This window comes from Corythoichthys intestinalis, chromosome 10 (genome assembly GCF_030265065.1).
Source record: "Corythoichthys intestinalis isolate RoL2023-P3 chromosome 10, ASM3026506v1, whole genome shotgun sequence".
In the NCBI taxonomy this organism is placed as follows: Eukaryota; Metazoa; Chordata; class Actinopteri; order Syngnathiformes; family Syngnathidae; genus Corythoichthys; species Corythoichthys intestinalis.
Window position 1 is genome coordinate 33776919 of NC_080404.1, and position 16882 is coordinate 33793800.

The following is a 16882-nucleotide window of genomic DNA, read 5'->3' on the forward strand; positions in this document are numbered from 1 at the left end:
CCACTGGCATTTGAGACATTTTTGCAAGTCTACTCACGATAAACACCTATGCGTGTTTCATTCGTTCATTCCATATATGTTTTAGAATCCAAAATTGGAAAACAGATACAGTGCCTTGCAAAAGTATTCGGCCCCCTTGAATCTTGCAACCTTTCACCACATTTCAGGCTTCAAACATAAAGATATGAAATTTAATTTTTTTGTCAAGAATCAACAACAAGTGGGACACACTCGTGAAGTGGAACAACATTTATTGGATAATTTAAACTTTTTTAACAAATAAAAAACTGAAAAGTGGGGCGTGCAATATTATTCGGCCCCTTTACTTTCAGTGCAGCAAACTCACTCCAGAAGTTCAGTGAGGATCTCTGAATGATCCAATGTTGTCCTAAATGACCGATGATGATAAATAGAATCCACCTGCGTGTAATCAAGTCTCTGCTCTGTGATAGTCTCAGGGTTCTGTTTAAAGTGCAGAGAGCATTATGAAAACCAAGGAACACACCAGGCAGGTCCGAGATACTGTTGTGGAGAAGTTTAAAGCCGGATTTGGATACAAAAAGATTTCCCAAGCTTTAAACATCTCAAGGAGCACTGTGCAAGCCATCATATTGAAATGGAAGGAGCATCAGACCACTGCAAATCTACCAAGACCCGGCCGTCCTTCCAAACTTTCTTCTCAAACAAGGAGAAAACTGATCAGGGATGCAGCCAAGAGGCCCATGATCACTCTGGATGAACTGCAGAGATCTACAGCTGAGGTGGGAGAGTCTGTCCATAGGACAACAATCAGTCGTACACTGCACAAATCTGGCCTTTATGGAAGAGTGGCAAGAAGAAAGCCATTCCTCAAAGATATCCATAAAAAGTCTCATTTAAAGTTTGCCACAAGCCACCTGGGAGACACACCAAACATGTGGAAGAAGGTGCTCTGGTCAGATGAAGCCAAAATTGAACTTTTTGGCCACAACGCAAAACGATATGTTTGGCGTAAAAGCAACACAGCTCATCACCCTGAACACACCATCCCCACTGTCAAACATGGTGGTGGCAGCATCATGGTTTGGGCCTGCTTTTCTTCAGCAGGGACAGGGAAGATGGTTAAAATTGACGGGAAGATGGATGCAGCCAAATACAGGAACATTCTGGGAGAAAACCTGTTGGTATCTGTACAAGACCTGAGACTGGGACGGAGATTTATCTTCCAACAGGACAATGATCCAAAACATAAAGCCAAATCTACAATGGAATGGTTCAAAAATAAACGTATCCAGGTGTTAGAATGGCCAAGTCAAAGTCCAGACCTGAATCCAATCGAGAATCTGTGGAAAGAGCTGAAGAATGCTGTTCACAAACACTCTCCATCCAACCTCACTGAGCTCGAGCTGTTTTGCAAGGAAGAATGGGCAAGAATGTCAGTCTCTCGATGTGCAAAACTGATAGAAACATACCCCAAGCGACTTGCAGCTGTAATTGGAGCAAAAGGTGGCGCTACAAAGTATTAACGCGAGAGGGCCGAATAATATTGCACGCCTCACTTTTCAGTTTATTTGGTAAAAAAGTTTAAATTATCCAATAAATTTTGTTCCACTTCACGATTGTGTCCCACTTGTTGTTGATTCTTGACAAAAAATTTAAATTTTATATCTTTATGTTTGAAGCCTGAAATGTGGCGAAAGGTTGCAAGGTTCAAGGGGGCCGAATACTTTTGCAAGGCACTGTAACGACATGTTATTTCATTTCTCGGTTTCAAATCCCAAATGGGAAAACAGATAACGACTTCTTATTATATTTCTCGTTTTAGGATCCAAAATCAAAAAATGGATAACAATTAGTTATTTAACTTCTTGTTTTCAAATCAAAAAACGGAAAACAAATAACAGCCTATTTTTCACTGTTTTGATTTTGTTTTGAAATTAAAAATAGAATAACGGTATGAAATTATCATTGTATTTTTGTTCTATTCGTTTTGGTTTATATGATTTTTGATGTGTAGTGATCCGGAAGCTGTTAACTTTTTTTCTCAGGAAGGTCAGTTTCTACCGGGTAATTACATTGATGGTCAATCGAGCAGCACGGTAGCTAACGTTTTACATTCATTGTTACTTAAAGTCAGAGGGGTGGGTAGTTACATGTACTCCGTTACATTTACTTGAGTAACTTTATGAGAGAAATGTACTTCTAAGAGTAGTTTTACTCACCCATACTTTTTACTTTTACTTGAGGAGATTTGTGAAGAAAAAACGCTACTCTTACGCCGCTACTTTAGGCTACACAAGAGTCGTAACATTTTTCCTCTTTATTCCACATATTAGATTTTTTTTTTTTTTGCCAGCGATGCCACGACTAGCACTAATTTCATCAATGAGACGTCGCAACAATAATCACATGTCCCCATTATACCAATCAGACGCAAGCTTGACACTCTATGATCATGCTAGCCTGTTCAATTACGTGGCGTCTTTAAAGCGCCGTAAAAAAATGAAGTATCTGACATACAGCGCTGCCCTCAATATGACTCGAAAGCTCTCTCCCAGTTTTTATCTGGCACCGATTGACCACGGAAAACCGGAGATATGATCCTTTTAATTTCATAATAGTAACTATGAAGGAACCATTCACAATTAAAACTAGGGGGAAAAAACTATTCAAACTAGGAATGATTTTATCCACTAGAGGGCATGCGTGCTCTTTGAACGAATCATGCTTTATATCTGTCTTTGTATTTTTTTCTGTTCTCCAGTTTCCCGATTAAAAACTGTTCATCAGAACATCGTCTTCCAGGTCATGGCTCATTTTAAAAGCCAACATCGTGGAAAACAAATTTGGACGTAATTTGTTTTTCGACTTCAGTTCAGTTTTGGATTCTAAAACAGATATGAAATGAACGAGATAAACACACCTACCAAATTTCATGTTTCTAAGGCCAATTTGAAACTGCATCAAATTTTAATGGCTGTAAAATCAAACTACTTTCTATGGATCGTACCCTTATCTCCCTTGGGTCCTGGGTAGCCTCTCTCTCCTCTGGGTCCAGCAATTCCTGGAGGACCGGGAACGGTGCCGTGAGCTGTGCCAAAAGAAAAATTAGTACAAACAGTCTTGATAGTTTGAATCCTTCTGTGATCCCAGGACTCACTTCTGAAAAAGTCCATGAGGTCAGCTGTGACATTGCCGTAGGCCGCTATCACCCGACTGTAACCGGGTGCGCCAGGGGGTCCCGGGGGGCCGGGAGGTCCTTGGACTGCTCTTACGTGCGTCCTCCAAGGGCCCTCCACAAGGTAGTCCTGCAGGAGACCTTGGTCTGATTGAAGAGAGAAGACACTTCTAGTTGTAGTAGATGTCTTTTATCCAAGGGCGTAGGTTTGCATATGGACAGTAGGGACATAACACCGCCAACTTTTCAGGACGCTCAAATTGTGCCCACTAACTTTTAAGCAACCTTATTTGCATTATATCAGTGGTTTTCAACATTTTCTGTGTCACGGCACAATCTCACGGGACACCGAAAACCCAAAAATGTTCCAAAATTACTTTCTGTACATCATTTTTAATTATAAATAATTTCTCAATATTTACACTTACTCAATGTGAAACTTGAGCCTGTTTAGATGAACACAAAGCCGATATCCTGACAGGAATATTCTTCAACAGCACTCAGTCTCTCTCTGTTTTATTTTTTTTTTTATAGCAGTTTGGCTTGAAAAGTTATCAGACGGGAACTTTAGCAATGTCTTTAAACGCATCAGGGCCAACCATCTCGCAGACAATGGCTTTGCAGTAGGGGTGTGACAATATATCGAAATGGTGATATATCGTGATACTTTGTATCCCAAAAGGTTATCGATATGCTCCTGCCAAGAATCGAAATATCGTTTTAAAAAGGTGTCAATGTCTAAAAAAAATGAAAATGAACCAACAAGTTGCTATCAAAATCTTCCACCATAATAGTGTCTCAATTAACTCTAAGGCTGCATTGACGGTGCTTGACGCCCAATCCATTTAGACTGGGACTGTTCGTTCATTCAAAACCTGAGCGCTCAGTCATTCTGATTTTCAGGGCATTTACAGGTCACTTGGTGTTCATTTTTGGGTATTTACGGGTCATTTCCTGTTGAGTTTGAGTCACTGCCTATTCATTTAGGTGATTCCCAGGTCACTTCCTGTTCTGTAACGCAAAATAAACAGGAAGTGACCCATAAAATACCCTAAAATCAACAGGAAGTAACTGAAAATCAACAAGTAAATGACCTTAAATGGTCCAAAATTACCTCAAAGCCTGGCATTGGCTGCCACTGACGGCCATAGACGTTCAATCCGCTTGAAGTGGGAGGGATGGCAGCGAATGAACGAATGTTCATTCGCTGCCACCCTCCCAGTTCAAATGGATTGGACGTCTACTAGTGATAAACTCATTCCAATTCACAGTAGAAGCTTGTTTTCCTGTTTATTAGTTGTTTGTAGAATATCCTAGAATGATTTCCTGAACAATGTATCGTTAATCGCTGTATCGCCATATCGTCAGATCATCGTTATCGTTAGCTTTGTATCGCAAATCGTATCGTATCGTGATGTATCAAGAGGTTCCCACTCCCACTTTGCAGGCAGGTAGTATTAATGTCCCTGCCACTGTGTGGGACTTTTTGGATTTAGCAACAAGTTCAGCAACAAGGTAACGGGCTTTGAGGGCTTTCTAATTTATCTTTGTAGTTTTTCTAAAAAAGTTTTTCTGAAAAAAAAGTTGCCTGTTTTTCTGTGTTTTCACAAAGGCAAACAAAATAGTCCAACTTGTTTTAAAGCGACGGAAGTTTCGTTTGGAGATTACGTTTAAACTTGCTTGGCACCATGGCGCTGCTCGTGCCGCGTTCAAGAACTGTTCGGATTTCTAGCCATCAGCCACCTTGCTGTCCTCGACAATGTGTTGGAATAAAACACATTGGAATTAAACACAGAGGGTAGGATTGACGGTCATCACATCTGGAAGTGTTGGAATAAAACACATTAGAATAAAACACAGAGGGGAGGACTGACGGTCATCACATATGGATAAGGTAGCTAATGGCTACAAATCCGAGCAGTTCTTGAACGCGACACGAGCAATACCTTGCTCATCTGCACATGATCGCAACCTTCTACCTACTCCTTCCTTCCTACTGCAACCTCGCCAGACGACCAAAAAAAAAAAACAAAACAAAACAAAACAAAAAGGGATATTGAATAATTTCTCGCGGCACACCAGACGATCACTCACGGCACACTAGTGTGTCACGGCACACTGGTTGAAAAACACTGCATTATATAATGACTTCAGTTATATAGGTTATTTAGACTGTCTTATGTTGTAAAGATAGAATGGACCCTACAACCGACACAACCAAGGGCATAATACCCCCCCTTCCCCCCACACACGGAGCCCTGATCTCAACATGATGCAGTCAATCTGGAATTAAGAGACAGACACAAATAAAATATTGTAGCGTCGCCGGGGCTCTCATCGGTGGGTTAATTTATGCACCAACGCGGGGCTGTCATTGGTGTGCTGGTGCACCAGCGCGACGCTCCGATTGGTGGACTAGATAGCGTCAGTGTATATAGTTGTTGTTTTTGCATTGGTGAGGTGGCGGGAAGTTAATAAAAAAAAAAGAGGAAAAAGGCGTTGAAGCTCGTGTGTTGTTTTCGCGGCCAAACTTCCGCTTAGCAAACGTTACAATATCAATATGCAAGGAAAAAAATGTGCTCTCTCTCTGCTTCGCTGATGAGTACAGACTCCGTGTGTTTGTCGTCGTTTGAAATGGCACATTGTCGCGCGCGATCACGCGAGAGCTCACGAGGGGACGGAGTTGGCGGACCGCAGCCGTGCGCAGCCGGTATGATTTGCCTGTTTTTGACGTACTGCGTGGCACGAAGTCAACACTGAACCGGACCGGAACCGCAACGATCATGCATCTGGTGTACTTGGGCCCTTACTCACAGCCCCCACAACATAATACAACATGTCAACAACATCAACTCTGACCTGCATCAGAGTTAGCATAACATTAAACTGTGTGAATTTGCTAAACCGCAAATCTTGAGTAGGAAGCTGCTTAGAGAGAAGTGTCCTCCTGTAAGTGTTTTCTACTGTTAACATTAATTAAGAGTAATGTAGTGAACCATGGTTCACCCCCTTCTCCCCAATTTTCATTTTTTTAAGTTACGTGGTCTTAAAGCAGCACAGAGAAGATTTCATTTTTTGTTCAGTTTGGCTCTGCTTTTGGACAAAAGCAGTCGGCTTTTACCTGAAGGAAGGCTCCATTTTTGTTATTCCCTAAGAAGTTTTTTTCAATTATATTTAATTTCTCTATTTAGATAGACAATTTTGAGTGGTCTTAAGACAAATGTTGAATGTATTGTTTGTGTTCCTGGTTAGTTAATATATTATTAACAGTTTTAATTTAATTTAAATTATGTTCAAATATTGCAATTTAGATTTGCTAATAAAATCCAGACATTTATTCTGGAAGTTTTCAAAATGTTTCTTTAGTGGTTTTGAAAACAAAGGTTTGCATCAAACAGTGTATCACCTGAACCAACAGATACGAAAGTTAGTATACGTCAATACAGATTTATTTTACATTGATCATTTAAGCCTATCAATTAATTAGGTTCATATTCGTGAGAAATGTAACCCTGACCCCCGTTCACCCAGTCTTCATTCATTCATTTTCCGAGCCGCTTATCCTCACGAGTGTCGCGAAGGTGCTGGAGTCAATCCCAGATGACTGCAGGGCACAAGTAGACGAACAACCATTCGCAGATACACTCATACCTAGGGACAATTTATAGTGTTCGACCAGCCTACCATTCATGTTTTTCGGATGTGGAAGGTAGGCATGGGGAGAACATGCAAACTCCACACAGGAAGACCAGACGTGCTAACCACTCTGCCACCGTGCCGGCCTTCACCCAATCTGTTTGGTCTTATTAGTGTCCTGTCCCCAGCAAAAAGTGTACATGCAGGTTATGCTGTCGTCTAAAGATACACGATAATATCGTTACAGATAATTATCGGCCGATAATGGCCATTATGACGTCACACAGATAATCCAGATTTTAAAAAATTCAACCGATAATGCAATCCGATAATTATATACTTAATTTAGCCTCCAAATGTGCACAACCGAAGAATTCAGCACTGCTGCCTCCTCAACCCCTCCCCTCTCTGAAGCCCCTGAGGGAGGAGGGATTGAGGAGGAGGAGTTACACAACAGAAGCAGTTTGAGATAATGGCACCAGTCACTGGCGTGGCTGGGTTTGTGTAAAAAAAAAAAAAAAAAAAAAAAAAAAAAAAAAAAAAAAACATCGCTCTCATCATCTGCAAAACATGCACTGCAGAAGTTTCACGAAGCGGAAAAAAAGCGTTCTCATTCAGCCCAAAGCGGCTGGTAAACTCCATCTATTGCTAACGAAACCGATAGCCGACAAGTAGCCGTCTTCCAACGGAGCCCGCCGCTCTGGCCGGTCCAGCAGGCCACTGCCGCCTCACCCTAGGCGGGGCGGGTCACTCAAGTGTTCCCCCACGCCATGCGCCTCCGTCCGGAGGAGAGCCAGGCTCCGAATATGCCGCGGCGTGCTGGCCGGGGCGGGCGGTTATCCGTTACGAACGTAGCTGCCGCCGCCAGTCCAGTTCCACTCATCGAGCTAGACAGAGGCCTGACGCGGGTGCCAATTTTGCGGCCGGACGGACTGAAGGGCACAGGCGGGAGGAGATTTCTTTTTTTTTTTTTTTTAACACAAGATAAATTCATCCACGCTGCCGTTATTTTCGGCTTAGCAAAACTCAGGCACACGCACGGGGATGCGAGCTACTACTCCGGCCTAATAATACTGCCGTGTATCAGCTGAGCTGCCGTAAAGCAAGTGTCGTGAGTGCCGCAAATGTAAACAAAGCACTGAATAATGGATGCATGACATCTCCCTCTTTTGAGTTAATTATTTTCACAGTGTGCAACAAAGCATATAACGTTAGCAGTCACTTTTCAAATTATTTAACTTATTTGTCTGCTCAGTTACAGTCACAGTAGATAATCAAAACTTATTGGCACTCATTAACACTTCTCAATTTAAATAATGTTTCGAACCATACCTATTCTTGAATAAAGAACATTTCTGACAAACATGTTTTTTTTTTTAGGATTAAGTATAATAATTTATTGCTTAAAATAAGGCTGTTAAGCTTATTTTCAGCTAGCTATTTTTCTTCCAAGAAATCTGAGTGAAGTACACTTGAAGCACTGGCAGATAATTTCACCTATTTCCAATAGATTCACACCTAAAATTGACTAGTTTTAAGGAGGTGTGTTTTGGCAGTGTAGTCATGTTAAATATTTTAGGAATGACTTACTTTCAAAGGCATTTTTGTGAAACAGGTATTTAGTCTATAAGTAATTGTTGCCAAAAGGTTACCATTACACAATGTCATACAATCTGTCATTATTTAGATGTTGAATTTACTGCTTGTTCACATTTGATGTTGAAAAAAGAGCAATAAATTATATTTTTGCACAGTAATATTTTCTCTTGTGTATACTTTAAAATTTTACATAAATCTTTTCATAGAATTATCAGCTTGACATTATCGGTTTGAGGAGGAATGAGGAGGAAATTATTGGTTATCGGTTGAACAATGCATTATCGTGCATCACTACTGTCGTCCCAATCATTGTTGAGACTAAACCTACGCCTTTGCTTTCATGAACCACTTGAGGAGTTTAAAATGGGCTCAACTCACTCTTGATGTAGTCAGAGACTTTCAAGGCGACACTGCTGTAGTCCATGGTCTCACTCAGCTTGCTAACATCAATCTCATGTTGCTGGGAGACAAAGCGAGAATCGCTTTGAGACGAGCTATGACTGTGGCTGCTGTGTCTTTGGACGTAACCCGGCTCCCCACGATCTCCCTTAAGGCCCCTCGGCCCAGGAGGACCCGGTGGTCCGGTCATGGCGCGTCGGACGCTGTCAGCTAATAAACAACAGCAATGTCAGTGATGCTATAATATTCATCAACACACGGCAGCCGGAAGCTTACTGGTCAGGTAGTCGTGAACTTCAGCACGGATGGTCTCCCGAGGGAATGATCCGCTGTACGTAACGGTGCCGCCGGAGCTACCAGGTGGTCCTTGAGGGCCTGGAGGTCCAGGAGGACCTGGGAGACCTCTGAAGCTAGAGCCTGTTAAGATTGGAATTTAAACTCAGATAGCTAAAATGGTACAACCTCTTTCTTTGAGACTGACAGGGCTTATCTTTACATGTAGTAACTCTTACAGTTGGATTTATTGTCTATAGACCCCAATCACCAACGTCACACAATCACGTGATCGCTGTATTGTGCCGCCATATTGTCCGTCATTGTGTGTCCGTATTGTCAATGATCGTAATTTCTAAAGGTGGATTCACTTTGTTAATTATGGAACAGACAAGTACAACGTAATTAGCGTGAGCTGAGAATGGAGAAGTTTATTCAACATGGCTAGCGCGAGCCATGTTGACTGTTGTCAATGAATTGTTTCAGTGTGTTTTTGGTAATTTAAAACTGGTTTTACCGCGGATTGGAAAATATTCTCGGCTCTCCCGTTCACCATCTGTGTTGTTGTAGAGACGACTTTCGGCGCGCAAGCGTGACGTTACTCGTTAAGAACACGTCACGCAAATAAACTAAACTGATTGGACGGTTGATTTTGTATCTTGCTCGAGAGGCCGTTAATGGGCTGGGTCCCAGACTATTTCTCACAGTGTTTGAAAAATACAGGGAAAATAGTCTGGCTGTGCCAGGCAACTGCTCACGCTAGTTACTTGTCGCTTTAACAACGTCACGTTTGCCCGTCGCTGATTGGTCCACTCCGCTGTCTGTTTGCTGTGGCTTGCTCCACCCTCGGAATTTGATCCGCCGGACGGTCGCCAGACTCAATCGCTGGAACAGCAGTGAGTCTGGTATACCAGGCAACCCTTAATATATATATATATTTTTTTTAATTATACTTTAGGAAAAAAGTGAAAAAACATGTCTTATATGTATCTTTTTCTAATGCTAAATCTGAATAAATACATTGAACGCAAAAAAATAAATAAATAAATAAAATTGGGGGGGCAGGGGGGTGCACTACTTCGCGGTTTTTCACTTATCGCGGCGGGTTCTGGTCCCCATTAGCTGAGAAAAACGAGGGATCACTGTACATCCCATCACTTGATTGATACACAGGGCAACAAGTCAAATGATGTCAGAATTTATTTTTTTGCACCCACACTGAGATCTTTGTGCATGCTCAAAAATCGCAGATGATCGTCTCTTTAAAAAGTAGATCTTGGAGCAAAAAATTGTGGGCACCCCTGGTCTATACTCACCCTGCAGGTAACGCTGAAGCTCCTCCAAGCTGTATCCGCGACCACCCGCCCCCAATACGGTGGCGGTGGATACCCCAGGCGGTCCCTGAGGACCAGGGGGTCCTGGTTGGCCAGGACTACCAGGGGGGCCTGGAGGACCTTGGTGCAGGGCGGAACTCATCCACGTACGGAACTCTGGATCTGGGCAGGAGCAAAAACATTGGTGGAGTCACCATTTTGACTGAGATGAATGACAAAGTAGATTCTTCATTACTTCTAATTAGCGCTGAGTAATCGATTGAAACTGTTGTGTAGCCCGAGCCGCCCGAACCGCCCTGTCCTGGAGGCCCAGGGAGCCCTGGTGGTCCAGGTGGTCCTCTTGCAATTCCTCTGTCTGTCAAAAAACAGGAACAGTTACAAAACACACATAACGACACCACAGTCATGGTTTGAATCCTGGACTTACCGTTCATTATGTTGAAGACATATGTCGCTACCTCCTCGATACTGTAAACACTAGATATCCCTCCTGAACCTCCTGGTGGCCCGGGTGGTCCTTGAGGACCCGGTGGGCCGGACAGGTATCTCCTCACGTCATCTCCTAGAGATTAAAGGTTAAACACTTTGGGCTCCATTTTTATGTCCAGCAAAAATAAAATGGCTCCTCTCATTCCCTTTAAATGTGGTGCAATAAGTATCACCGCCCATGATCTGAGCTGAAATTTTCATACTTACTCTGCAGCATGGCAATGAGACCACTGACAGTCAGGGCCCCTCCGGGTCCAGGAGGACCAGGAGGTCCTGGGAGACCCGTAACACCGATGCTAATGCCTGAGCTTGAGCCGGAACCTGCAGAAAGACAACCAAGTTAGACACATTCTTCTTTCGATATAAAAAAATCAGCACACCACTAAAGCCTCACGTTGCAAGTAGGCTACAATACGAGCAGAGATCTCCTCTATGGAACCTGAGAAACTTCCGGGTTGTCCAGGAGGCCCGGGTGGACCCGGAGGTCCCGGAACGCCGGACTGTCTGCTTCTTGCTGTAAAGTGATATATTTAATACTGCAGTCTCATTAATTGTTTTGATAGACGATCTTTGAAGTTCTGAAAGGAAATTACTTAGGTAGTCTGTCAAGTATTGACGCATTTCGATGGAGGAAGAGAAAGAACCGGGCTGACCGGGAGGTCCTTGTGGTCCTGGGGGACCTGGGGCCCCTGCTGTAACTGATAAAAATGAACATTATCAGATTATTTCGTAACCCTAGCACAATAAAATGGTTTTCAGAACTGCAGTTTACCTCGAGTAGAACCAGGAGTTCCGGTGTCACCTTAGAAGCAGAATCAACAACCCTTCATTTGACATACTTATTAAGAAGATCTTTTGGCTTCCTATGATCTACTACCTTTGACTCCCTGTGGTCCTGGAAGTCCAGGAGGTCCTGGTGGGCCTGGGGGTCCTTGTACTCTGTGCTCCCCGCTATAGGTGGATACTGTCACGAGGAGTGAAATAAGCTTCATTATAAGGCAATCATTACTGTGATCATCGGTTTGAAATGTTCCTGACCTCGCTCCAAACTTCCTGGTCTTCCTGGTAAGCCGGGTTGTCCTGGTTCACCTGAAGCACCACAGTGAATTAATTACGCATATGTCGAAGTCAATGTCAATCCTAAATTGTCAAAGACTTGCCTTGGTAGCCTCTCGGTCCTGGAGAACCTAAAGATGGATGAAAAGGTTACTGAAATACAATGGATCCAAAATGTTGAGCTGTAGCTCACCTGTGGATCCTTTCTGCCCAGCAGGCCCAGGTGGTCCTGGTGGTCCAGTATAAAAAGTTCCTGAGTAATAAAACAATTGCATTATCCCTATAAGTTCCTCAGATGCTGCTCATGTGTGTAAATCGAAATGGTGATTACATACCAGAGCTGGATGTAACAACAGAATCTCCTTTGTCACCTTTAGGTCCTGGTCTTCCATAACCTGGACAGACACAAAGATCATCCCACAGTGAAGTTTTAGTTTGTACTTCATCAAAACCTTTGGGTGATACATACCTGGCTGGCCTGGAGGCCCAGGTGGCCCAGGTGGACCCGGTGGGCCAGGTAAGGATGACACACCACCAGAACCAAGCTGCCCTAAATTACCATTTTGAAAGAAATGTTTTTTTTTCAAACAAATGTTATGAATTTATATTTTCTGTTGTTTTTTGGTAGTACGATATATATTGTCTCTCTGTAATATGTCCCCCAGCCTGACCCCACACTTTGCAGACAACCTTTCTCGTCACCCTTCATTTCCTGTCTGTCTCTCATGCATCCTATTTCATTAAGGCTCACATACTGGCATGGCACTGCATTCCTTCAGTTAATATGCAGGAGATAATATTACAACTAGGATAACAGTTGGATTTTTTAAATATTACTCACTTTCAGCTACACTGGAGCTGAAACTCTCAGACGTCCTCACTGTCAGTCCCGATTCTCCTCTGTCGCCTTTAGGACCTGCCGGGTCCAAACACGTGAACAGTGAGGGTGACATGTAATACTTCCAAAAATATTTACACTATGTGTAATGACTTACCTCGTGGACCAGCAGGGCCACTGGGACCTGAAGAAGCATTTCAGCAGAGAGGAACACAATTTTTTTTTTTTAAATCATGTTATTATTATGATACTATCATGTTATTACATTGTAGAAATAAGCTTTCACTACCTGATACTCCCTGTGGTCCACGAGGCCCAGGTGGTCCAGGGATGTGTACCGTGGCAACACCGGCTGGAAATTGAGCAACAAATAAGCACCATCCTATAAACAGGAGTCTGGCGAATGTTTTCTTAGGCTAATTACCTGCGTTAATAATTCTTCCAGCTTCACCTGTATCACCTGAAATTAAACATATATGATACAAATGGAATTGCCTTGGAAAGCATACAATCATGGACTCCACCATCAGTTGACAAGACAGCTCCCACATACATTGCGCCACACCTTCCCGTAGGGTGCCGACCCAGGCAGAACGTTGATAAACTCAAACACACGCTGCGTTCTAACGCCAGATTTAGGTGGAAATAGGACAAAGGTATTACTGCATACGAGCAGGCAGGAGTGTCTCAAGAGTGATTTGGTCGAGGATTCAAGGTAATTGTTATATTTTTCGCACTATGCGTGCACTTTGAAATTTTGTGAATACAATGAAATGAATGGAAAAGATTAGCTTAACTTTAACTTGAAATATTTAGGTAAAATGAATTATAATTGCCCGGTATTTTTGCTTTTAAACAAGAGTCTAGAGCAGGGGTGTCCAAACTTTTTGCAAAGGGGGCCAGAATCGGTGTGGTAAAAATGTGGGGAGCCGACCTTGGCTGACATCCTTGACGTAGAACAGTATATTTATGCAAATTTTAGCAAGCCATTCTGTGTGTCACATCTGCTTTATTTTATTTTATTTTTTTAATTAATAATTTCCACAAAATCTTGCAACTAGCCTTTGTGGCGTTCTCTTTCATCTCTTGGGCTCTTGTGAAATACTGCTGCTGTAAAATTAAACTAGGTTTAAGTTGCTTCAATTTCTCGCTACGTATCTCCCCCGTAATCTTGTCGTACATGTCAGCTTGTCTTGTTTGGTAATATCGCCTCACAACGAACTCTTTAAAAACAGCGACTGTCTCTTTGCAAATGAAGCAGACACATTTTTTTGCGTATTTTAGTGAAGAAATAGTCCAATTTCCACCTGTACTTGAAGCGTCGGCCGTCACAGTCAACTTTCTTTTTTTGTTGTTGTTGTTGATTGTCGCCATTTTAGAAAATTGGGAGTAAAGGGTCACACAGGGTAATGTTGCTTAGAGTGCTGCTGCCTTTTAGTGGGTAAATGAGGAGCAGCATTTAGTGTGTAAGCTACTTCATATGCTGGTAGTAGTACTGCTGACCAATTTATTAGGTCTATGTGCGGGCCAGACATTATTGATTTTATGACACAGGCTGGGGGCCGGATGAAATTTCACCACGGGCCGCATTTGGCCCCCGTGCCGCACTTTGGACATGTCTGGTCTAGAGTGTTTTACGCTCATATCTATAGAAATCCTGCAGTTCAAGCATTTATTTAGAAGAATTTTCAACTTAAAAAGCTATTTGTTTCGTGACGGCCGTCATGTTGGATTACACATTACCGTAACTTTTGCTTGAAATATTTACGTAAAATGAATGATAACTACCCGTTTTTTGTTTTTAACCAAGAATCTAAACTGTTTTACGTTCATATCTGTAAAAATTCCGCAATTTAAGCATTCATTTCCAAGAATTTTCTACTTTAAAAGCCCTTGGTTTTGTGATGGCCGCCATGTTGGATTTTGTATCTCTACACAATAGCGGAATTCAACCTAAATGAGTTGTGATTTTACATAGAAAAATGCAAATTTTGCTTTTGTTGAGTAAAATTAAAATTATTCTGCATGCTTTCCTCAAGTATTAAGTTTTTGAAGTGAAAATTGAGTGATTTATTAGCTGTTGAAAACTTGCACTAAATTAAAAAAAAAAGATTAGGTTGCTATTTTGGGCAAAAACTTATATATGTTAAATATTGCTATTAATCCTGCAAATATAGGTTATTATCTCTGCATTTGGTGATTTTTGTGCATTTAGTGTTAAATTTGAGACTTATAAAGCCATTTTAAGTTTTGTTATACTTAACTTATACTAAAAAATAAACGGGGAACGACTTTCAATTTTTTGATGTCGCTGCTCCTGGAGACTCATACATGCCTAAGGGAGGTGTCTGTTTTTGTTTTAGGTCGCTAGCAGCTTTGGTTTTGAAAATATCTGAGTTTTAAGTTTTTCGAAAATAGGCCCCCTACGGATCAGCCCCGAGCTCCATGTCCCGTCAACTGATAGTGAAGTCTATGATGCAATCTTTGTACTGATGGTGTACCTTTAGGGCCTGGTTGACCTGGATTGCCTGGTAGTCCTTAAAGAAGAAAACACTGTTGACTTCACATTCTATTTTTTTTTAAAATAACAAATATATACCTGGAGGTCCAGCATCTCCTGGTGGCCCAGCTGGGCCTCGAAGTCCAGGGTGGCCAGGACTTCCGAGATCACCTGTGGGTACATATTTCAACTTTACTTCTATCATTTTTAACAAGACCTGAAACTTGATTTAAAATGGAACATGTGTTATTTTAGACTAATGCAATGAATATTTGACTGTCTTATGAGTAGCATGTTGAACCAGAAATGCTAAAGTTTACCTCTTGAACCTTTTGAACCATCTTGTCCTGATAACCGGGGTGGGAGAAGACATTTTACATTTTATAAAAAAAAATTTTTTTTTAATCAGATCATTTCATTCAAATATCCTACACTAGCAAGCACACTTACAGTGGGGAGAACAAGTATTTGATACACTGCACTGGTTTTCCCATTGGCAGTGTGCTGTACCTCACCTGCTGATCCCTTGGGTCCCATTTCTCCAGTTGGTCCAGGAAGACCAGGTAACCCACGATCACCTGACCATAAAAAAGTTCATTGAAGTTAATTTGAATCAAACGTGTATTATTATTAAGGGTGTAACGGTACATGTATTTGTATTGAACCGTTTTGGTACATGGTGCTCAGTTCGGAACAAAGGCGTACCGAACGAGTTTCTGACATAATGTAACCCTTACTTTTCGAGGCTGTGAGTCGATCCGGTTACAGTTTCTTTGTGTAGATTATATTTACTCCGTCTTCTCTACTATAACGACGACCAATACGGTAGGACAGTATAACCCAGAAACGTCAATGGCGCGACAACGTGGCCGCCGCGAGAACGCAGTGAAACGCGGGCGTTAAAGTCAATCAGCCAATGCACACCAGTCGCAGTGCGGCCGCGTGTTAGACGCGGCTCAACACGACGCATGTGAAAAGAACGGCAGAGTTTATTATGTGACGCGAGACGCGACCCTCCAGCGTCAATATTACTACCGGTAGCTAGGATCGGGCAGACAGGAAGTCACTCGTGTAAAAATACGGTGGATCCAGTCGATTTTCAAACTAATATGCAATCGTAACCCACTTTTTGAGTCCATCAGATCTCTTGAGTGGTAGATCAGGGCACAGTTGACTTGTCTTTGTTGATTTACTGCTGTCTTCTCTGCTATAATAATAACCAACACGGAGCCGTGTTCAATACAAAACCCTCCTACCACAACAAAACAAGTAGGAAGTAATATTCACATAGGAACTCAAGTTATACAACATAAAATATACAATATGAATGTATACTACATCACATTTGTAAACTATAAACACATAATAAAATAAATAATAGCCCATTTAAATAAAATAAATTGAAATGAGCTAAAACACCTGTAATTAAATAATGAGAATAATACACAGATCCTGCTTACACAATTAAATGTATTACTTTCCCTGTGGTGCTTTAACTTGAGAAAATCCACCAATAAAGCTTTTGAAAACCGTTCATAAGAAAAAAATGATTCATTGAGGCATTTCATTTGTAAAGTACATGTTAAAATCTTTGTCATTGG

At 41.8% G+C, this 16882-nt stretch overlaps 1 protein-coding gene across 4 annotated transcripts in view; it reads right to left on the bottom strand.

Annotated features, from left to right (window-relative positions):
* The window catches only part of LOC130922761 (collagen alpha-1(XVII) chain-like), a 52754-nt gene that overhangs the window by 1652 nt on the left and 34220 nt on the right, over positions 1–16882 (bottom strand). For all 4 annotated transcript variants that reach the window (XM_057847753.1, XM_057847755.1, XM_057847754.1 and 1 more), the window contains 25 exons: positions 15797–15859; positions 15602–15628; positions 15381–15452; positions 15283–15318; positions 13206–13241; positions 13071–13133; positions 12939–12965; positions 12785–12859; positions 12413–12493; positions 12279–12338; positions 12137–12196; positions 12048–12074; positions 11926–11976; positions 11765–11851; positions 11660–11689; positions 11481–11585; positions 11282–11401; positions 11095–11208; positions 10826–10960; positions 10634–10753; positions 10381–10560; positions 9068–9208; positions 8771–9001; positions 3140–3304; positions 2990–3070 (listed from right to left, as the gene is read on the bottom strand). In XM_057847753.1, the coding sequence (XP_057703736.1) occupies positions 2990–3070; positions 3140–3304; positions 8771–9001; positions 9068–9208; positions 10381–10560; positions 10634–10753; positions 10826–10960; positions 11095–11208; positions 11282–11401; positions 11481–11585; positions 11660–11689; positions 11765–11851; positions 11926–11976; positions 12048–12074; positions 12137–12196; positions 12279–12338; positions 12413–12493; positions 12785–12859; positions 12939–12965; positions 13071–13133; positions 13206–13241; positions 15283–15318; positions 15381–15452; positions 15602–15628; positions 15797–15859 (2187 nt within the window). The remainder of the gene's footprint in view (positions 1–2989; positions 3071–3139; positions 3305–8770; positions 9002–9067; positions 9209–10380; positions 10561–10633; positions 10754–10825; positions 10961–11094; positions 11209–11281; positions 11402–11480; positions 11586–11659; positions 11690–11764; positions 11852–11925; positions 11977–12047; positions 12075–12136; positions 12197–12278; positions 12339–12412; positions 12494–12784; positions 12860–12938; positions 12966–13070; positions 13134–13205; positions 13242–15282; positions 15319–15380; positions 15453–15601; positions 15629–15796; positions 15860–16882) is intronic.